Consider the following 23,926-nt stretch of genomic DNA (forward strand, 5'->3'; position numbering starts at 1 on the left):
AAATATAAGAGGTTTTTGTTTGGGGGTTGGAGTTTTTTTGTTTTGGTTGTGTGTGTGTGTGTGTTGATAGTGCAGAACCAGGCTTGTAAACCTGAAGTCACTGCCTGCTATAAAAAGTAGGATTTCACTCAAAAGAAAAGAAGATCCCTGGTTAAGGCTCTGCCCAGCTCTTCTGCACTCGGAGCTTCTAATGAAAGCCAGTAATTTGTGGGTGGCAGAGAAGGAAGACTCTGAAGGAGGGGTGGGGAGTGAGCAAGACGCACTCTCCGCTCCAGACAGAGTTTGACAAGAAGTCCCACCAACTACCTGATTTTTAATGAGTCCCATTAGCTGCCAGGAAAAAACCGCGTCTGCAAAAGCTTTATCAAGAAACACTCGGCGCTACCGTCCTCGCCCTGCTGGCGGGATGAAAACACCCCAGGCCTGCAGAAAACAGTCAAGTTACTCTTTAGCTGTCCCCGCGACTGCGTTTACGATTTCCATATAAGGCGACACCCCTTTCCCGGATTCTAAGACTTTATCCTCAACACGAAAACGGGCCGCCGAAACCCACTTGGCGGACATTTTTCCTCGCGATGATTTCAGTCCCGCGGCCTTACAACTGGGGTCCGACCTGGCGGGCGCCCGCCCCAGCGGCAGCCGGAGGAGACGGCCCCCCCAGCCCTCACGCCCTCCGACACAAAGGCAAAGCCCGGGCCCTGTCCGCCGCCACACTCGCCCTACCGGGCCCCGAGCCACACTTACCTGACGCTCCCCGCCGCGCTCTCGCGCTCGGGGCCCGAACCTGCCCGGGAGGCGCGCGCACTTGGCGCCGCGAGAAGCCGCCGTGCCGCAGCGGCGCGCGCCTCCCGCCCTGGCCGGCGCGGCCACGCGGCTGAGTCACCCGGAGCTTCACATTAAAAGTCCCCTCGGCGCGCGGGGCACGCCGGGAAGGCCCGGCTCGGGGCTCGCCGCCTGGGGCGGCCGTTGGTAGGTAACCTCTGTCTTTCCCTCCACGCCCACGGGTCCTGATGGAGGACGCGCTCTCACCTGCACTGCGGGGGTGGATTCTGTTTCTGAGCCGCGGATGCCCCCTTTTCAATTATTAAAGGTATAAAACGGAACGTTAGTAGCTACCGGAGTTGTAAAATAATCTTGCGCAGCCCTAGGACAGCTAATGCTTAAATGACAATGTGGAACCTCCTTGTCTTCACGCATTTGGGGCAGAGGGTATGTAGTAAGAATGACGGAGTTCCTTAAACACGTTTTGCTTAGAAGCCCCTATCCTGGGTATGCATTCTGACCAAAGAAGAAAAAAAAAAAACCTCATTTTTCTCAAACTTTGAACTAATGGAACCACATGGTATATATAGCAAACAAAGTTGAATTGAAAATTTTAAATCAACCGAAAGCAAAGTATTGGAAAATTGGCTGTGTTACGAGTAAAATATTTCAACGGTCAAAAAATATTAACGTACGGTCAATGTCCTATAAGTTGAGGGCTGAAAACATAAAGGAAGGAAATAATATCAGTCCTTATTGTCCTGATTTCTAGGGATTTTTGTATTTTTAAAAGTTAGTAAGTTATACTTACTATGCAAACAGTTTTATTTTAAAATTGCTGAAAACTGGGGCAGCTGGGTGGCTCAGTGGGTTAAGCGTGGGACTCAGTTTCTGCTCAGGTTGTGATCTCGGTCTTGGGATAGAGCTGGAGTAGCGCTCCCCGCTGAGGGGGAAGGCTACTTGACTTCCCTTTACTCCTCCCTCACCCTCTCATAAATAAAAAATCTTAAAAAAAATAAAATTGTTGAAAACTATGTAAATTAATAGCATGATTTCTTAAATGCTGAGTCAACTTTTTTTTTTTTTTTTTGGTTACAAAAGTCTCTAGAAACTAATTTGAGGCCAAAGATTAGGATTAGAGTTGAAGAGGTAGGAATATGAGAAAATTGTTTTGACTCTCATTCTAGTAGGTTGCTATAGTGTGTATGGCAAAACTGTGTTATCAGGGTCAAAACCTTTAATTTTAAAAGCTGAAGCTATACAATTTTTTTCATTACAATTTGACTGTAGAGGTCTTCCAGGATATAGGATCCAAACTTAACAAAGTAGAGGATTGTTCAAACTAATGCCTTTATTTCCATTTCTATAAAATACAATATTATGCCTGAGAGCAGAAAAGAAGAAAAGGAAGAAAACCTTGATATTCCTGCAGGATAGTTTTTTTTTTTTTTTTTTAAGAATTTATTTTTTTGTGCGGGCGGGGGCGGGGGGGGGGGTGACCACAAGCAGGGGGAGCAGTAGGCAGAGAGAGAAGCAGGCTCCCTGCTGAGCAAGGAACGGGCTGGAGTCATGACCTGAGCTGAAGGCATATACTCAATGGACTGAGCTACCCAGGCATCCCTGCAGGATAGTGCTTGAAGCACATTCTTTCTTTCTGGTAAGTTTTCTCTCTGCAGATTTGTAACACAAAAATCTGGCAGGAAGATCAAACAATCAGGCGAATGACTGTGTCTTTTAATTAATAGTTCAGACTAAATTGTTCTATTTTTGTCTCTACTTTCATGTCTTAAATAGCGTATCAGACCTGGCACTTTCTTGTGGTAGACACCAAGTAGATGAAGTATGAGAAATGTATATTCACAGAAAGCACTGGCATATGCTGATTTTTATCATTCATTTGTAAATTAATGCCTCTCCAAACCTGAATCTCCCAGATGCATTTCTATCTGAAGCTGAAACCCTTTCTCATGTCAGATTGGCAAACCTGGAGTTTTCCATTGCCATGATGGCTAATTCAAAAGGCAATACAGTTCATACAATTAACTGTGTTAAGTCTCCTTGAATATGCTGTCCACTACTAGCAAATACTGCAAAATGCCTTTTCCAATATTTCACATCACTTAAACTTCTCAACAACCCTGGGGGATAGATTTTATTACTCAGATTTACAAATGAGGAAAACAAGACATAGACAAGTTAAGTATCTAAGGTCATTAAACTACAGAGTGGTGCTGGCGGGTTGAGAACTTGGATCATCTGACCCCAAAGTTTTGCTCAGCATCCACTGAGTGTGTGGCAATTCTCTCTTAATCGCTTCCAGGTGAACTCCTATGAACTTCCAGGAGACACCTTAAATGCCTTCAGCTGTCAATACCAAACAACTCCATCTTAGAATGAAATTTTTAAAAAAAGATTTTATTTATTTATTTGACAGAAAAAGAGGGATCACAAGTTGGCAGAGAGCAGGCAGAGAGAGAGGGGGAAGCAAGCTCCCGGCTGAGCAGAGAGCCTGATAGGGGGCTCTATCCCAGGACCCTGAGATCATGACCTCAGGACCTGAGATCATGACCTGAGTGGAAGGCAGAGGATTAACCCACTGAGCCACCCAGGTGCCCCAGAATGAAAATATTTTTAAGGTAATAGCTGGTATCAGTTATTGTATAAGAAACTAATTATCCTTTCTACATCATATGTAGTAAATGTAAAAACAATGCAAAAATTCCAAGATTTCTGAACTCTCAAAGTAATCATATTTGCATTTTTAACTAAATGATCTAGATTTTATGATTTCTGGATTACTGCAGACATATAAAATGACACTTTTTGAAAGAATAATCACTTCCATTTGGAAGTCCAAAACTGTGCTCAAATATAGATGTAAATAACTAATTTCTGACTTTTGGGGGTGTGCTGGAACCCTGCAAAATAGATTCACAAGAATCCTTTTTCTTTTACTCTATCAGTTCACCTTTGTTAACAATCTCTTCGTGAAGAGATTGTTAATCTCTTCACAAAGGCTAATGACCAACTGTAAACAAAGACTGGATCTTGAAAACATAACCAGAGGATCACGAATTTGAGTTTCTAGTGGCTGGAATTTGCTACTGGATCCTTGTTAGTATAAATGTGCTTTACATACAAACTCAGTGAGTCTTTTAGTCTCATTTATAATGTCTCATTTGCAAATTCAACAAAAACGTAGCACAATCCAAAGGTATAGGACCCCAAGAGAATTATGTAGATAATGATTATAGGATCTCTCCTCTAAAGGAACTTATAAAAGTTAGGTTTGGTTATTTGGGTAACCAAATAAGAGATAAAGGTAAATGAATCTAGTTAAAGTATTCCACTATTAAGTAAAGAGAAATGATAGGCTATCCCAGGTTTGTAATTCCTTGTGAATTAATAGATATAGGCATTATGCCTCAGCAGCTCTTAAGATAATAAAAAGGGAGGTGGACCTTCTGTACCTCCTGAGGGAAGACCACACCACCACTTAAAATGCTGCTAAAGAGATTGAAGCTAGATCTGATGCAGACTTGAGATCCAGCTGCCAGTTTGTAGGAAACACAGGAATATGTTGAACTATACCAGGGTCATACAATCTGCAAAGTCCTGACTGGGAAACTCTACAAGTCAAAGGGCTTCCGTTCTTTAAGAGATAAACCATAAAGTCAAAAAAAAAAGACTTAAAAGATATAGAAAAACATTTTTTTAAAGTGTGTTGTAATTGTTGGGGGAGAGACTGTACTGTCCGGGGTGAACATTTGGGTGGAGAAACCATTAAAGAAAAAAAGAAGTGAAGGTGATACTACAGAGGTTAGGATCATGGTCACTTAGAAGATGGTGGTGGCCAGGAATGATTAAGAAGGGACACTTACTTGGAAGGAGCTTCTAAGGGAAGGTAGCAAAATTCTGTTTCTTGACCTGGTGATGGTTAGTTACAAGGGTGTTTTCCTTAAAATAATTTATTAAGGCGAACATTTCCTTTATAGTGTCTTCTGTTTCTGTGTTTTATTTTATGGTAAAAAGATTAAAAAGAAAAAAAAAAAGAGTTGGAAGGACAGGCCAGTCCTACCCAAGAACTGATATGCATTTTCTCCACACCTAGCTATTTGCAAATATATCTGTTTGGTTTCCTGGAACAATATTAAGGAGAAATTATTTTTAAAAGCAAAAGGCTTTAAAAAAAAACCCTGAATCCTTTGAAAGACAATCCACATTGTAAAACAGTTTTGAATTTTATTTAGATACTGTCTTTTAAAAAAAATTTTATTTTATTTTTTTTTAAGGGTGAGAATTTTTTTTTTTAAATTTTATTTATTTATTTGACAGACAGAAATCACAAGTAGGCAGAGAGGCAGGCAGAGAGAGAGAGAGGAAGGGAAGCAGGCTCCCTGCTGAGCAGAGAGCCCAATGTGGGGCTCGATCCCAGGGTCCTGGGATCATGACCTGAGCTGAAGGCAGAGGCTTAACCCACTGAGCCACCCAGGCGCCCCACTGTCTTTTTTTTTTAGAAGGTGATGGACAAGTAGGTAGTAGAGTGTGTTTTGAATGTTAGAGAAAAGGTGAATGGAATGATGAAAGATAAGGAACAATTTCTTGAGATTTAATGGTTAAATTCCAGTAATGGTCAGGAGAGTGATCTATAACGTTACCCACTGAGATTTTGCCAAGGGCAGGAGCTCCCTCCCTTGCCCACCCACATGTGAGGACAATTCATCTCAGAATTCTGTGACTTTTTAAAAGGACATAGAATGCTCAGCTTGAGATTCAAGAATCAAATAAACCTTTGTAAATAGAAGTCCTGCTAGGAGTCAGAATGGAGGAGTCAGAAAATGTAGAAATATGTTATCCTGAGGCTTCAGCAGAGGCTGAGTGTAAACTGATAATATGTTTTTATCTGTCATTACTCCTGTTACAGTTTGCAAACAGACTGACCTTCGAAATCCCATGCACCAGCTCTGTCAACACACATTGCCTGTGTTTATAAACACACAAGTCTTATTCTTGAACCCAATACTAAGAACGCTGGGAAGTTTTTTGTTTTTTGTTTTTTTTTAAAGATTTTATTTATTTATTTGAGAGAGAGACAGTGAGAGAGAGCATGAGCGAGGAGAAGGTCAGAGAGAGAAGCAGACTCCCCATGGAGCTGGGAGCCCGATGCGGGACTCGATCCCGGGACTCCCAGGATCATGACCTGAGCCGAAGGCAGTCGTCCAACCAACTGAGCCACCCAGGCGTCCCTGGGAAGTTTTTTTTTTAACTTCATACGAGTTTTAAATGAACTCCATCTGAAAAAGAAAACAAATAGGCCCCAAAATATACATTCTTCAAATTAGGGTTTGAACTAATAAGCTTTAGGCTTACCCAATAGACTCCAGTTACCGCTGAGCCACCATAGAAAACCAGGAGATTCTTTCACCTTGTTCAAATCATACCTCCCCCTTTCCCCAAACGTTCACAGTGACTGATATACGGCAAATTTACCAAAGCATGTGTCCTGGCCCCTCACCTCCACTCTTTGGGAAACTTTATAATGAAAAATGAACAGAGACAGCTGGGTGGCTCAGTCAAATGTCCGCCTTTGGCTCAGGTGGTGATCCCGGAATTCCGGAATCTAGCCCCACATTAGGCTCCCTGCTCAGCAGGGAGTCTGCTTCTTTCTCTCCCTGCTTGTGCTCTCTGTCTCTCTCTCAAATAAATAGATAAAATCTTAAAGAAAGAAGAAAAACGAACAGATAGTAAGATAAATAATAGGAACTAAGTAGATTCAGAAATGTCTCTTCTGCTTGCTAACCAAGAGCCCAAAGTGTTCTTGTTTATTTGGAGTTACCATGCCCACTTGGAAGCACATCAGTGTTTGTGAATGTACAAAGTACATGAAAAAGGAAGTACAAAAACATGAAGTGATATCAGATTCATCAGGCAGTACAATGTAGTGCAAGAAAATGTCGGAAGAGCCAGATGACCTCAGTTTGAGGCCATTCCACCAGTTACTGGCTGAGCAAGTCATGCATAAGCTTGGGTTTCCTAATTTGTAACATGATAACCGACCTACTTTTGCCTTGAGGTTGTTACGGGGAAGAAAACATAGTCAAAAATGTATGCAAAAATCCATAACCTCAAAGTACTAGAGAAATTCGAGATGCTATTTATATATATATATATATATATATATATATATATATATTTAGATTTTATTTATTTATTTGACAGATAGAGATCACAAGTAGGCAGAGAGGCAGGCAGAGAGAGGAGGAAGCAGGCTCCCCGCAGAGCAGAGAGCCCGATTCGGGGCTCGATCCCAGGACCCTGGGATCATGACCTGAGCTGAAGGCAGCGGCTTTAACCCACTGAGCCACCCAGGCGCCCTGAGGTGCTATTAATATTAATGCTATTTTTTACTTAAAACAATTTTTTACTGAAGTATTGACTATTAATGGCAGATATACACATTCCATCCGAGCAAATATTATCTTTAAAAGGAACACCCAGGGGCTCCTGGGTGGCTCAGTTGGTAGGCGGCTCCCATGGGCTCAAGTCACGACCCTGGGATGGAGCCCCACATGGGGCGGCCTGCTCAGTGGGAGGCCTGCTTCTCCCACTCCCCCAACTCTCCCCCACTTTTGTTCCCCCTCTAGCTGTGTCTCTCTCTCTGTCAAATAAATAAAATCTTAAAAAAAAAAAAAAGAAACCCCAAAGACTTTTTTTGTGACATAGAGTGGTCCTCGTTAATGTCACCATAAATAGTTTATGTATCAAAATATACTGCTTTCCTTAACATTATGCAGTGTGAATGAAAATAAACCATGTTATAATGATAAAATATTTTCAGTATTTTTTTTTAGCCATAGTCATTGGTAACAATTGAATTACTTTTAAAGAGAATTTAACATCTTGTTTAATTTAAAATTTTTATTTAAATTCAATGTAGTTAACATATAGTCTATTTTTAGTTTCAGGGGTAGAATTTAGTTATTCATTAGTTGCATATAATACCCAGTGCTCATTACATGAAGTGCCTTCCTTGATGCCCATCACCCAGTTCCCCAATCCTCCCCTTGACATCTTTTCTTAAGAGGACATTTGGTACTCTATCTGATGTGTGCTTTCTAGTGCAGTTTTGTAATGGTGTAGTAAGTAATTGTCCTCGTAGATTCTTATTTTTAAGGGTTGCCATATGTGTGCACACACCCCCACACCCACACACATGCACACCCTCCCTTGGCTGAAGGAATTGTGGAAAATTACTAACTCAGTCCTTCCTTAGCCACTGTTTGATTTTTTTTTTTTGACATAAGTCCAAAGTAGGGCTTGAACTCACAACCCTGAGATCAAAGGTCACATGCTGTACCATCTGAGTCAGTCAGGTGCCCCCAACCACTCTTTCCAAATCACATGATAGCAACATATACAAAGGTTGAAGAGAGCAATTCAGAAAGTTTGTCTTTGGAATACTACTCAGCCATCAAAAAAATTGAAATCTTGCCATTTGCAACGATGTGGATGGAACTAGTGGGTATTATGCCAAGTGAAATAAGTCAATTAGAATAAGGTAATTATCATATGATGTCACTCATATGTGGATTTAAGAAACAAAACAGGATCATAGGGGAAGAGTGGGAAAAATAAAACAGGACGAAATCAGAGAGGGAGACAAACCATAAGAGACTCTAAAGCATAGGAAACAAACAGTGTTGCTGGAGGGAGTGGGGGTAGGAGGAAGGGGTAACTGGATGATGGACATTAAGGGGGGCACATGATGTAATGAGCACTGGGTATTTTTTTTTTTTTAAGATTTTGTTTATTTGACAGAGACAGCACAGGCAGGGGGTACAGCAGGCAGAGGGAGAGGGAGAAGCTAAGCAGGGAGCCCAGTGTAGGGCTTGATCCCAGGTCCCTGGGAATCATGGCCTGAACTAAAGGTAGACATTCAACCGAGTGAGCCACCCAGGTGCCCAGCACTGGGTATTATATAAGTCTGTTGAACCACTGACCTCTATCTCAGAAACTGCTAGGTCCATAATCAAAGGAGCGAGACTGATACAAAGCGAAAGTCAAGCAAAGCTTTATTTCGTGCCAAGCATCGAGAATCAAACTGACCGCTTAGGGCCGCCTCTTACGGAGAGGGCGACCCCTCCCTGCCTTACAGACTAACTTTTATAGAGCAAAGGCCCTGTGGTTGGGCCCTGTGGTGTGGCCAATGAGATTGTAGCACACAGAGAAAGCTGCACAGTCATGCTAGGTCACACACGGGTGGCCAATTGAATTACAATTTACCAGTAGATATTTGAACTAGCCTATCACCTTGGTCAGAATTGGCGCCCAAAAGGTGGGACCCACACTCCTTGGTAGCTAGGGAGACAGTATGCACACTCCACTGATTGGATGTCTCCACCTGGCCTGACCCGCCCTTGTATTTGGGCTTTGTTACCTGGGACTGGTTTCCCTGACTTGCTTTTAAGTAAGTTCCCTGATGGGGGGTGGGAGCGGGGGACAGGGTCAGTTTAAGTTTTACTGCATAAACAACAAAATCACTGTTTAACCAGATGGAATTGCTCTGGCTAAATAGGCCCTTACAAAACTAATAATACATTATATGTTAATTAATTGAATCTAAATAAAAATTAAAAAAAGAGTTTGTCTTCTTGCTTCCGGTTTCTGAGGCACTTTTCACTAAGTTTAGATAGCAATTTGGGGTATTCTCTCTCGCTTCTTATAAATGCTGGTAGGCCCTAAGATGCTGAAAATTAGTAGATGTTCAGGCCTTGGAGAGGATAGCATACATAAGTACCCCTTGATTTTTGAAAGTTCGAATTATGCTACTTTGCTTTCACAAGAGACCCACACTAATAACTGTTTTTGCCAAATGAGAGAAATCCGAAGAGGATTTTCATTTTTTACAAGGAAAAAGGCACAAAGGAAAAACAGCATTCAGCGTTTGTCTCACAAGAAACTGTTCAAGCAGCGCACACCTGAGCACAAGTTTTTTCCCCTGGAACTGTGCTCAGCATCTCGGCATCGAGGTGCCATGGCTTTATCTCAACTTATTTTGTGGATCTGTTAGCAAGATGTGTCCTTAAGTTATCAGAAAAGCTTAAGAGAGGTTATTTTCTTGGGTCTGGGAATGTTCAAAAATTTTTCTACATAAATAACTGGTGATTTCTTCTTCTTTATGCCATTTTGGGTTACGAAAGTTTTTATGAGGACGCTCTACTTTCAGGTAGTGGGGGAAACCTGTACTTAGAAAGTGACTTTGAGAAGGAGTCAGATGAGAGAAAGCTGATCAGGCATCTGGTACCAGCCTGGTTGCCTGTGGTCCAGTCATTAGCTCTATATGTCATTTCTTTTCATCTAAAAGATGTTTTAGGGGACCTGGGTGGCTCAGTCAGTTAAGCGGCTGCCTTCAGCTCAGGTCATGATCCCAGAGTCCTGGGATTGAGTCCCCCATTGGGCTCCCTGCTCATTGGGGAGCTTGCTTCTCCCGCTCACTCTGACCCTTTCCTCCATTCGTTCTCGATCTCTCTCAAATAAATAAATAAATCTTAAAAAAAATTTAAGTCAGTAGTTTTAGATAAAATGATAGCTGCCATTATTGGCCACCTTCCATAGGGTCGTGTTAAAAGATAAACCGAGGCACATTAAAAATTTTAAGAATTTATAGCCATAAAAAAAGAATGAAATCTTGCCATTTGCAACAATGTGGGTGGACCTAGAGAGTATTATGTTTAGTGAAATAAGTCAGAGAGAGACAAATACTGTATGATTTCACTCATTCGTGGAATCTAAGAAACAGATGAGCCAATAAAACAAAACAGAAGCGGACTCATAGATACAGAGAACAAACTGAAGATTGTGGGAGGGAGGAGGGGACACATGAAATTGGTGAAGGGGATTAAGAGTACAATCTTCCAGTTATAAAATAAGACACAGAGATGAAACATAGAGGGTAGGGAATATAGTCAATAATATAACAACTTTGTGTGGTGACAGATGGTAACAAGAGTTACTGTGGTAATCATTTCATAAGGTCTATAAATGTCTATAAATATTGAATCACTGTGTTGTACACTGGAAACATACAATATTGTATGTCAATTTGTCTTCAATAAATATGCACAAGTTAAAAAATTAAGAGTTTATTTTCTAGTAGACAGAGGAGCTCTGAGGAGTTGTAAAAATGAAAGACTTATAGGCAGAAGGGAGCAGGAACAAGGAAGTTATTACTTGGCAAGAAAAGCAGGTTGGTTGTTGCAAAGTTACTTTCCTTTAGTGGGTTTTTGGAGGTTGGGGGTCTGTTAGGTAGATTACCTCACTAGTGCTGATCAGTGATTCCTGACTGACTGGGTTTAAGATTCCATTCCTGAGAGAGCCAAACCTGTAATTACGTCTCCATTTGGTGATGTGGGCTTAGCAGAAGCGATCCCATTTTGCGCCTGTTGGCTTATTTTTTACCAGTAGGCAGATAATAGCTCTAAGTCTCCCAGCAGCTTGGCAAGACAGGGTTTATTAGTTCCATGTTACAGATACAGAAATCAAGGCTCAAAGAGATGAAGTCATTTTAGGCCACATTAGGTGAACTCCATGGAACCATTTTAGCTTTGAAATTCTAGGATTACTGAGAAAATTCTACCCCTTGGGTTTCATGGTTCCCTTTTAGAAATTTCATGGTTTGGGATTCAGTCATGAAATGCCAAATGTGGAAAGGGCCTTAGACATCATCAGTGTCAGGTTTTTCAGTTGTTAAGAAGGCATCTAAGATCCAAAGAGGATGAGTGATCAACTCATGGTTGTAACTTATTTTCCCTTCCCGATTTGCCTATAATGAATACTCTTTGTAACCTGATTCTCTACCTGGGTAGAAATATATATTTAAGAAGGTGTGTCAGGGACGCCTGGGTGGCTCAGTTGGTTAAGCAGCTGCCTTCGGCTCAGGTCGTGATCCCAGCGTCCTGGGATCGAGTCCCACATCGGGCTCCTTGTTTGGCGGGGAGCCTGCTTCTCCCTCTGCCTGCCATTCTGTCTGCCTGTGCTCGCTCGCTCTCCTCTCTCTCTGACAAATAAATAAAAAATCTTTAAAAAAAAAAAAAAAAAAAGAAGGTGTGTCAGGAGGTGGAATTTGGACTGGGTTCCAAACGCTTCTTAAAGATGACCTTGGTTATGTTGGTAAATATTGTCTGTCCAAATAAGTGGAATTTCCAGGTCACTGGAAATTCCTGACCTGAAGGTCAGGTCACTGGAGGACAGTCCTTTTCTTTGGAGACATATAAATTGAGGTAGTGAAACTTTCACCTAGAATCACCCAACCACCGGAAAGTCAAAAAAGCATCACACATAATGAAAAAGGAATTTAATTTAGCTGTTAATGTATCATCAAAAAAACTTTAAAAAATTAAGCACAAGTATTGATCTATTTTTACATTTTAAAATTATTCAAACACTAAAAACAGGATAAATTTCTGTAAATAATGAAATTTCAATAAACATTATAAATAATTATTTATTATGGCTAGCTAAGAGGTAGAATTCCCATGGAAGGAGGAGAGAAGAAAGAAGGGGGGGGGAGGCAATGCTAAATTAAAGAGAAAAGGGAGAAAAAAGAAAAGGAGAGAAACATGGAAAGAAAAATTAGAGCCGGAGAGAAGGAAAAGAAGAGTGACTAAGAACAGTTAGGGAAGAGGGTGCCTGGGTGGCTCAGTTAGTAAAGCATCTGACTCTTGATTTTAGCTCAGGTCATTTTCTCAGGGTCCTGAGATAGAGCCCTGAGTTGGACTCTGTGTTCAGCCAGGGAGTCTGCTTATGGATTCTCTCCCTCCCCATCTCTCTGCTCCCCCTCAAAAAAATTACAAAATGCTGGGACAATATAGAGAATGAATTATTAAAAAAAAGTTGGGTGTCTGGGTGGCTCAGTTGGTTAGGCAACTGCCTTTGGCTCAGGTCGTGATCCCGGAATCCCGGGATCGAGTCCTGCATCAGGTTTCCGGCTCCACGGGCAGTCTGCTTCTTCTTCTGACCTTGTTCCGTCTCATACTCTCTCTCACTGTCTCTCTTTCAAATAAGTAAATAAAATCTTAAAAAAAGAAAAGGGCTAGGGAAGGAGAAGGAGGAGTCAGGAAGAGAGAAACCAGAAGTGGAGAAAAGGAGGAAGCTGGTCTTAGAAGGGAGAGAAAGACTAAGAACAAACAGACTTGCCCAGCAGAGAAGAGTTAAGAGGGTTCCTTTTTTCATCAACAAACGTTTATTGCCTACTGTGTGCACTCTAATAAATTCGTGTCCTAGGAAAAATAAATATGCATTACTCTACTGCAAGAAGAGTTAATTATTTCATTTCGTTAGTAACCTTTCTATCTTCTGAGTATGAAAAGTAATTTATGCTCATTTAGAAAATTTGGAAAATAGGGAGTGGAATAAAGAATTGCTAATTCGTTTCTTTGGGAAAAGGGAGGGGGAAGAATCCCTAATTCTAGCCTACTGGCATTTTCCTGGCTTCTGTTTGGCATTCTTTCTGGTGCTCAGTTTGAGGGGCAACAGCTACCCAGGGAAAACTCTTCTCCTGGAAATGGCAAGAAGTACAAAAGGGCAAACAGAGACACACACTAGGCCCCTTCAGGCCCAGGTTGGAGCTAGCACACTGTCATTACTGTCACAGTTTCATGAAGCCATTCATACAGATCTAATTTTATATCATATAAAAAGTGTAACTTCCTAAGTATAACATAAATTTACATTTGTACTTTTACCTCTTCTGGGACAATATAAGGGCCTTAGAACATTTTGAAAGTCACTTTTTAGTTATTGATTGATTGATTTTTATTTTTTTAAAAGATTTTACTTTTTTATTTATCAGAGAGCGAGCAAGCACAAGCAGGGAGAGAAGCATGCTTCCTGCTGAGCAAGGAGCCCAATGTGGGCCTCGATCCCAGGACCCTGGAATCTTGAGCTCAGCTGAAGGCAGACACTTAACTGACTGAGCCATTCAGGCATCCCTGAAAGTCACTTTTTAAAACAACTGTGTTGTCATACCTCATCTTCTATCCTGGAATGACATGTATGGTTTATAGGAACTATGTACAAATCCAATTTTTTTAAAAAATCTATATAATTATCTTCCCATAGAGGAGAATGAAAGGAAATGAATTGGGGTGCCTGGCTGGCTCAGCTGATTAAGCATCTGCCTTCAACTCAGGTCATGATCTAGGGATCCTGGGATTGAGCCCTATGTTAGGTTCTCTGTTCAGCAGGGAGCCTGCTTCTCACTCTCCCTCTGCCTGCTGCTCTGCCTACTTGTGCTCTCTGTCTCTCTCTCTGTCAAATGAATAAATGAAATCTTTGAAAAGAAAAAAAGAAAGGAAAGTAATTTACAATAGCAGTTACCGTATATATATTTTTCAATACATGTTCAGATATAATACAAGAGAAAACTCAATTAAGTAGTCATTTGGTTGCACTTATACATAGAATCACTGGAAATGTGACAGCCACAAATACAGTCTGATAAGGTATATTAAATTAAGAACTCGATTACCATGTGTGGCGTGTAGTCTATGATCTGATTTTCTGATATAGTAAACGAATTTTGGCAAAGTTCAGAAAAACAGTAACAATAAAAGTATGTTTCTCTTGATTTCTCTGCATTTATACTGTAATGCATTCTTAGAAACTCCAGTGTATATAAAACCCATGCAAAAAATCTTTGGATTTATATGCGAAACAGACTTAAATTCTAAACTTAGGTAATTATACGTGGATGTATATATTTTTTAACCTACATGAATATCCAGAGGAATAGTACAAATATAGCATATAGGTTGTAGGACAATTTTTTTGTGGGCAGGATCTTGGCAGGCATTGGAGTAGGTCTATGATACCTGATTGGACATGTTAAATCTGAATATAACCCCCCACTAATATCACTATACAAATACGCCACTGTTTTCAACAACACCCTGTAGGGACTTGTACTGCCCACAGTAGAGTCCACTTATATATCCTGTACCTTAAAGGTTTTGCTCACAATTGTAACCTAGTGCCTAGCATAGTGTCTAGCACATAGTAGGAATTTATTAAATATTTTAGTGATTGAACGTAAGGGTGTTCTTTTCACTTACACTGCATTTTTCATCTTCTTTAGGATAATGATTCACAAATTTAATTTCCAGCCCTGATCTCTCCTCTGAGCTCCAAATTTGTCTTGGCAAATGCTCACTTAACTTCTTTACTTGAATGATTTTCAGAGGCATCATTGAATATATCCAACTTACCACAAATAAAACCTATCACCAAACAAGGCAAAATGTTAATTCTGTGCTGGAGTTCTCTGGTTTAGTAAATGCCACCATAATCCACTTACTTGCTCAACAAAAATTTGGGCATCTCCCTATCATCCTGTTCTCTCTCTCTCTTTTTTAAAAGATCTATTTTATTTGAGAGAGAGAGCGAGCACAGAGGGAGAGTGAGAGGGAGAAGCAGATCTGCCCTCTCCTCAATGAGCAGAGGCCTGATTCGGGGATTGATCCCAGGACCCTGAGATCATGACCTGAGTCAAAGGCAGAAGCTTAACTAACTGAACCCCCTAGGCTTTCCTCATCCTGTTTTCTAATCCATCAATTCTACTTCAGTCTTCTCAAATGTAACCACTTTTCTCCATCTCTGCTGCTACCACCCTAGTGGATTACTGAAATATAGTCATCTCTTGTCTGTTTGCAAGCCCCCTCCATTCAGTAGCCAGAGTGGTCTTTTGAAACAGAAATCTGGTTTTGTCACTCCCTTATTTAAATCCCACAAATAGTGTCTCACTTCTTTTATTTTTTTATTGTTATTATTTTTTTCAAGAGTGTATGAGCAGGGGAGGAGCAGGGCAAGAGGGAGAGAGAATCTCAAGCACGCCCCAGTCTAGTTTGGAGCCCCACCTGGGGGCTTAATCTCATGATCCTGCGATCATGACCTGAACCAAAATCAAGAGTTGGACGCTTAAGCAACTGAGCCACCCAGGCACCCCATCTCACTTCTTTTGGGATAAAATCTAAAGCTCTTGGCAGGATATAAGACCCTGAATGATTTGGCTCCTGTCTATAAATCTTTTCTTTTGGGGGCTACTTATCCATTATTCTTCAATCACACTGGCTTCCTTTTGCTTTGCTTCCTTATTTTTTTATTTTTTATTTTGAAAAACTAAACCAGGGGGGCGCCTGTGTGGCTCAGTTGTTAAGTGGCTGCCTTCAGCTCAGGTCATGATCCCGAGGTCCTGGGATCAACCCCGATTGGGTTCCCTGCTCAGCAGGAAGCCTGCTTCTCCCTCTCCCACTCCCCCTGCATGTGTTCCCTCTCTCACTGTGTCTCTCTCTGTCAAATAAATAAATAAAATCTTAAAATAATCCAGGCGCATAATTTTGAAAGCAATCATTGCTAAAGAATTTGTTATGCCCTCCCACCCCCCATCATTATTGGTTTACTTCTTTCTTTTGATGAGCCCCTCCCTTCTCTGTGTTTTTCTCTCCTCCACCCCTGCAATTCCTATTATTTAGATATTGTACTTTCTAGATCCTCTAGTCTTCTCTTTTTCTTCTTTTGTCAATATGTTTGACTTTTAATAACTTCAAGAAGGGTTTTTTTTTTTTTTAATTTATTTGTCAGAGAAAGAGAGGGAGAGAAGAGCGAGCACAGGCAGACAGAGTGGCAGGCAGAGGCAGAGGGAGAAGCAGGCTCCCTGCCGAGCAAGGAGCCCAATGTGGGACTCGATCCCAGGATGCTTGGATCATGACCTGAGCCGAAGGCAGCTGCTTAACCAACTGAGCCACCCAGGTGTCCCTTCAAGAAGGGTTTTAACCACAGAAAAATATTACTCAGAAATTAACCTCCCTAAGCTGTTAAAAGAAGAATAAAAAGAAAATGATAACATTTCAGCTGATACATTTTATTACTTTGGTTGAAAGTCTACACATTTTAGCAGTTGATTGAATAGAGGCTTTTGCTGCTTAACTAAATAGAAATCTTTTCAAATCACATACATTTAAACTATTTTCTTTTTTACATGCCATAATTGTCTGACTGATAAGACTTTTCAAGTACTTGTGCATTACTGTAAGCCTAAAAACTTATAAATATGATTGTTAGTTCTCTTCTTATATGCCAAATTCTCTTGCATATCTGAAATATAGGTTTGATTTCATTTGGCCTTTATACACCCAAACAGTTCCACTTAAACTAAGGAGGATTTCAGTTATATCATTAACTAATTTTCAATCTGATTAGGACTTACAATAGCGACCCCATTTGACTGGATTCAGCCAGTTTATTGACAGCTTCATTCTATTTTGAATTATTTTCAAAAGAGGCCACTATCGAAGGAAAACAAAACAAAAAGTGAACTATTGGGACTTCATCAGCAAAGGAAACAGTCAACAAAACTGAAAGGCAACCTACGGAATGGGAGAAGATATTTGCAAATGATATATTAGATAAAGGACTAGCATCCAAAAGTCTAGAAAGAACTTACCAACCTTGGGGCACCTGTGGTACACTCTGTAAGATATCTGGCGTGGTGTCAACCAAACATCAATATTTTAAAAATAAGGAGTTAGGGGACGCCTGGGCGGCTCAGTGGGTTAAAGCCTCTGCCTTCAGCTCAGGTCATGATCCCAGGGTCTTGGGATGGGGCCCCACACTGGGGCTCTGCTCAGCAGAGGCTCTGCTTCCCTTCCTCTCTCTCTGCCTGCTTCTCTGCCTTCTTGTGATCTCTGTCTGTCAAATAAATAAATAAAATCTTAAAAAAAGAAGAAGAAGAAGAACTTACCAAACTCAACACCCCAAACCCAAAACATCCAGTCAAGAAATGGGCAGAAGACATGAACAGACATTTCTCCAAAGAAGACATACAAATAGCTAACAGACACATGAAAAAATGCTCCAAATCACTCAGCATCAGGGAAATACAAATCAAAACCACAATGAGATACCACCTCACACTGATCAGAATGGCTAAAATGAACAACTCAGGAAACAACAGACGTTGGTGAGGATGCAGGAAAAAGGGAATGCTCTTATACTGTTGGTGGAAATGCAAACTGGTACAGCCACTCCGGAAACCAGTATGAAGGTTCCTCAAAAAGTTAACACTAGAACTACCCTATTACCCAGGAATTGCATTACTAGGTATTTATCCAAAGGATACAAACATAGTGATTCAAAGGGGCACATGCACCCAGATGTTTATAGCAGCAGTGTCCACAATAGCCAAAGTATGGAAAGAGCTCAGATGTCCATCAAGAGATGAATAAATGGGGCACCTGGGTGGCTCAGTTGGTTAAGCGACTACCTTCAGCTCAGGTCATGATCCTGGAGTCCCAGGATTGAGTCCCACATCAGACCCCCAGCTCCACAGGGCGTCTGCTTCTCCCTCTGACCTTCTCCTCGTTCATGCTCTCTCTCACTGTCTCTCTCTCAATTTCTCTCTCAAATAAATAAAATATTTAAAAAAAAGAGATGAATAAATGGATAAAGAAGATGCGGATTATATATACAATGAAATATTTCTTGGCCATCAAAAAGTATGAAATCTTGCCATTTGCAATGACGGATGGAACTAGAGGGTATTATGCTAAGTGGAATAAATCAGAGAAAGCCAATACCATATGATTTTAAGAAACAAACATGAACATAGGGGAAGGGAAGGAAAAATAAGATAAAAACAGAGAGGGTGGCGAACCATAAGAGGAAACAAACTGAGGGTTGCTGGAGGGGTTAGAGGTGGGTGGGGGGATGGGATAACTGGGGGATGGGCGTTAAGGAGGGCACTTGATGTAGTGAGCACTGGGTGTTACATGCAACTGATGAATCACTAAATTCTACCCCTAAAACTAATAATACACTATGTTAACTAAGTTGAATTTAAATAACAAATTTTTAAAAATACGTTGTATGGTAAACACACACAACAACAAAAGAGGCCACAACTCTTACAGAATTAACACAAAGGTCTATAAAATTTTAGATCTCTCTCATGACTTTTACCCATAAGTTTTTATTGTGAAAAATTTCAAACACAAAGAAAAAATGAGGATATGATACATTCAACAAAAATGTAACCACTACTTAGATGCAACAATAATCAACATTTTGACATATTTATCTTATTTTTGTAACAATTTATTATGAAAAATTTCAAAGTTGAGAGAACTGTATGATCAACATTAATATATCCACTACTTAGATTAAGCAATTGTCAACATTTCCCCATATTTGCTTTATATATTTATTTAACTATTTTGCTGACCTTTTGAAAGTGGCAGACAACATGATATTCACCTCCAAATATTTTAAAATGTAACTCCTAAAAACAAGGATAATCTCTGTATGCCTGTAATAGCATTATTGTGCTCAGGAAAGGAAACAATAATTCCTCAATAACTTTTTTAATAGTAGTTTTTCTTTTATTTTCTTTTTTTTTTTAAAGCTAGTATCCAAAGTTTACACAGTGCATTTGGTTGTTTTATTTCTTTAGCTTTTTAAAATCTAGAGCAATGTTGTCCATCTGCCTATTATTTTATCTCCTTATGAGACTAATTTTTAAAAAAAGACCAGCCAGTTATTTTTGTAGAATGTCCTCATGACTTTTTCTGACTTGTATCAACTTCTAAGGTTATTCTATTTCAGAGTATTTATCTTTATTTTTCAATATATAGTTTTTTACTGAATTTTACTGAATTTTAGTATTTGTAATTTTCAACTGCTTTCCTTGCTCTTAGACGATTTTTTCTTTGCGCATCCTGTTCTTGTTTCATGGATACAATAATTTTCTGATGACACTACAATTTCTTTGAAGTATTTTAAAAAATATTTTATTTATTTGTCAGAGAGAGAGAGAGCGAGCGAGCACAACCAGGGGCGAGTGGCAGGCAGAGGGAGAAGCAGGCTCCCCGCTGAGCAGGGAGCCTAATGTGGGACTCCATCCCAGGACCTGGGATCATGACCTGAGATGAAGGCAGATGCTTACACTTAACCAACTGAGACACCCAGGTGTCTTTCTTTGAAGTGTTTTTATGCTCCCTGCATTGTCTCTGGTTTTTTTGGGGATTCCTTTTCTCTCCCTGATTCTTATATGTTGAAAGATTTTTTTCTTTTTTTTCTTTCTTTCTTTTTTTATTTTTTATAAACATATAATATATTTTTATCCCCACCAGGGATGTTGAAGGTTTTTCAAATTTTTCATGTTGAAGTTTTCCCTCTGGTATCTGGTGATTTTTATCATTCAAATTTTAAGAGTGAAGTCCTAAAAGCTGAGCAGATGCCCTGATTTGTGTCTGAGTCCTTTGGGGACCTCCAAATGTCAGTATTTGTGGCTCTTTTTTTCTGGCATGGTTCATTTTTTTCTTTTATTCTTTGCCAGAGAGTAGAACTTGGTGGCAGAGTTCTGTGAGCTGGAGAAGCAGACTGGGTGCCTCATTTTCTGTTTCAGACTTAATTCCTCTTTTCTTTCAGTCAGATCTATGCCTTGTGTTGCCACAACTATAACTCCTTTGGGTTACTTTCTCCAAAGGTGGCATTTCCTGTTTCCAGTGGAGGTAAAAGCAGTAGCCTGATTCTATCAGGTGGAATGGCAACGTGGGGGATCTGTCCATTTATTAAACGGATTTTCAAACAGATCTCCTTTTTAGCATTACACCCCTCCCATCTCCATTCTAACTTCTCTCTGCACTTTACCTACTCCTAGCTCATGAGTCTTTCCAGGGCTCCTCAGGTGACCCGCCTTGCTTCTCCTTGGTTTCTCCTTCTCCAACCACTTAGGCCTGACTAAGTCTTTCACCCGCCTCAATCCATTTTCCATTTTCATGCATTGTGGTTTGGGGTGACTACCAGTTCAATAAAGATGAAACCTGTATTTTCTTTTCCCTCCTTGTTATTTTTGGGAGTAGCGATATGGGGACTATCTCAGCTATCTTGGCCAATTCCAAGTCATCTTTTTGGTCCCTGCTTAAACATCATTCCTAACCCAGACTAGGTTAGGTCCACTCACTGTAATTTAGTCTCAAATACCTATCATGATTCTAATTAAGTATATACGTCTGCCTCCCTTGCTAGACCATTACCTCCACCAGAGAAGGGACCATTTCTGTCTTGCTGACTTCTATATCCCTAGTGTATAGTGCAATGCCTAGCATTTAATAGGGGCTATATACATATATTTTAAGGATTTTTTTTTTAATTTGCCAGAGAGAAAGAGTGAGAGACACACAAGCAGGGGGAGCGGCAGGCAGAGGCAGAAGCAGGCTCCCTGCTCAGCAGGGCTTGATCCCAAGACCCTGGGATCATGATCTGAGCCAAAGGCTGATGCTTAACCGACTGAGCTACCCAAGCGTCCCTAAATATATATTTTTCATTGTTGATCAACATATATTATTCATTTTAAAGATTTGTAGCTAGGGGCACCAATCTGGCTCCATCTGTAGAGCATGTGACTCTTGATCTTGGGGTTGTGAGTTCCATCAAGCCCCATGTTGAATGTAGAGATTACTTTAAAAAAAAAAAGCTGGATTTACAGTTGATACCACCAATAAGTATTTAAAGTTTCATGATCTTAGTTATGATTGTCTAGTTATTGTTATAGAAACACTATCAAATGACTCTTGTCCATTTCCAAACTTACTTTACATGGACACTTTTAAGATCATAATGTACTGATAGTAATATGCACTCAGATCAGCATAGTGTATAAATTTTCTATTTCTGCTGCTATAAATTACCAGAGACTGAGTGACAAAAACAACACAAATTTATTAGCTTATAGTTCTGGAGGTCTGAAGTTTAAAATGGGTTGGCAAGGCCGCCTTCCTTCTGGAGGCTCTAGGGGAGAATCCATTTCCTTGCTTTCAGGTTTTTTTTCTTTAGCTTCCAGAGGCTGCCTTTATTTCTTGGTTCATAGAATCTTTCTCACACACTCTGACCTCCGCTTCCATTGTCATACCTCCTTCTCTGACTCTGACCTTTCTGCCTCCCTCTTATAAGGACCCACGTGATTAAGTTGTGCCCAGATAACACAGGATGATTAGGTATTTCTCAATAGCTTTAACTTAACCACATAAGGAAAATCCATTTTGCCACATAAGATAAAATACCCACAGGTTCTGGGGGTTAGGATGTGAACATCTTTGGGGGACGGTTATTCAGCCCACTACACATAGACAGCAGAATGTAAATCCATACATGACTTAGTTGCTGCAAGAAATGATAAAACTTCCCTCATATATACTTTAAACTTTGAATCAGAACAGCCTCCAAACAAAGTAGATAACATAATTTATTAAGTGAAAAATATCATAAATATGTATTGAAATAATAAGACAGTAAACCAATGATTATTAAATAGACAAATACATCATCAGCTCAGTAGCTGCCTTGCTTCCATGTGCATATCCATTATTGTCCTTTCATGAATCCTGGGATTTCCTGGTGTTTCAGGTAGGCATACCATTTCCTAAAGGCAATTACCTAATTATACAAACAACTATAAAAAAGAGCATAGTGTTTTTTCTTACATATATTAAAAATAAATTTTAGATGGAAAAACATAATTAGCATTGATTATTTTTCAATAAATACCTCTTAACATCCTGCAGAATTGTTTGGGAAAAATTATAATAAAAACCTACTTGGGGAAAACCAATTCCAACATTCTTAATTGTTTATTTTGAAAGACCATGGTTAGATATTTCCTTCTCAGTTATCTAGCAATGTCATGTGAATACACAGTACAAAATGACAATTTCACAAGGGGCTGATGGGAAAAGCTATCAGCTGGCTCTTTCAGATAAGAACCTCACTCTGGGAGTGCCTGGGTGGCTCAGTCAGTTAACAGTTTGCCTTCAGCTCAGGTTGTGATCCTGGGGTTCTGGGATTGAGATCCACATTGAGCTCCCTGCTCACTGGGGAGCCTGCTTCTTCCTCTCCTGCTGCACAACCCCCCATGCTCTCTATCATTCTCAAATAATTAAATAAAATCTTAAAAAAATACTGTAACTGTATCTTGACCGTCAACTTTGGCTAATTTAGTAATTTTTTTTTAAAATTTTTTATTTTTTCAGCATAACAGTATTCATTATTTTTGCACCACACCCAGTGCTCCATGCAATCCGTGCCCTCTACAATACCCACCACCTGGAGTAATTTAATAATTCTATTCAGGGCTAATTTGGCTGTGCTGCATTAGCTGAAGAGCATGTCCTTTTTCCAATGGGAAGTGTACTTGAGAAATCAGATTAGGATTAGAAGGTTGTCTGATGCATATAGTTAAAATACCAAACTGTTAAAATAGATGAAGGGGATTAAGAAGAAACTTTCAGTTATAAAATAAAGAAGTCACAGGGATTAAAAAAAAACCAACTGTCAAGCTTCCCAAGGTATCAAAAAGGCCCAGGCACCCACAGCCCTTCAAAGCATAGCTCCCTCTTCCCTCATCTGGCCCACATTATAAAAATCAAAATATTCAAGTAGCATTCTGCTCTGGAAAATGTAGTAAATTTGTAAAAGAATGAGTCAGAATTCTACTTGCTGATTCCCACCCCCTCTTGGTTTGCATAGCTAGGATAACTGCTCATTGCTTTTCTCTCAGTCGTTTGTTTTTACTTCTTGCTTCTTTGTCTAAAGTTGGAATGCAGCCACTAGCCACATGTAGCTATTGAGCACCAGAAATATGGCTAGTCCAAATTGAGATGTATTATAATTGTAAAATACATACTGGATTTTGAAGATGTACATTAACAAGAATATAAGATATTTCAGTAATTTTTATATTGATTACCCATTAGAATAATAATATTTGGATTTATTTTGGAATATATTTGGGTAAATATATCATTAAAGTTAATTTTACATGTTTCTTTTTATTTGTTTCGTGTAGCTGCTAGGAACCTTAAAATTACATATTTGATTCACATATTTTTATTGGATAGCATTGATCTAAGGCACCCGAAGTCCTCTCCTGTTACTTTCTTTAGTTGTTCTTTATTGTCTGACTTCTATTTCTTCCATTTCCATTAAACTGCTTAGATTTAGAGTGTAAACTACAAAGTGAAACTGTGGCCAACCTTTAAAGATTTTCTTTTAATTTATTTATTTGACAGAGAGATCACAAGTAGGCAGGCAGAGAGAGGGGGGAAGCAGGCTCCCC

The 23,926-nt window shown here is 39.9% G+C and overlaps 2 protein-coding genes across 2 annotated transcripts in view; one reads left to right on the forward strand and one right to left on the reverse strand.

Annotated features, from left to right (window-relative positions):
• Positions 1–867, reverse strand: part of KCTD20 (potassium channel tetramerization domain containing 20) — a 33,566-nt gene extending 32,699 nt beyond the window's left edge. The window contains exon 1 of the mRNA XM_047735142.1: positions 745–867. The gene's annotated coding sequence lies outside the window, so the exon portion shown is untranslated. The remainder of the gene's footprint in view (positions 1–744) is intronic.
• Positions 868–954: 87 nt separating this feature from the next.
• PXT1 (peroxisomal testis enriched protein 1) overlaps positions 955–23,926 on the forward strand; it is a 49,083-nt gene continuing 26,111 nt past the window's right edge. The window contains 1 exon segment of the mRNA XM_047735274.1: positions 955–1,090. Within this exon segment, the coding sequence (XP_047591230.1) occupies positions 1,067–1,090 (24 nt within the window). The 5' untranslated portion in view covers positions 955–1,066.

The sequence above is a fragment of the Lutra lutra genome, chromosome 6 (assembly GCF_902655055.1).
Source record: "Lutra lutra chromosome 6, mLutLut1.2, whole genome shotgun sequence".
Taxonomy (NCBI): domain Eukaryota; kingdom Metazoa; phylum Chordata; class Mammalia; order Carnivora; family Mustelidae; genus Lutra; species Lutra lutra.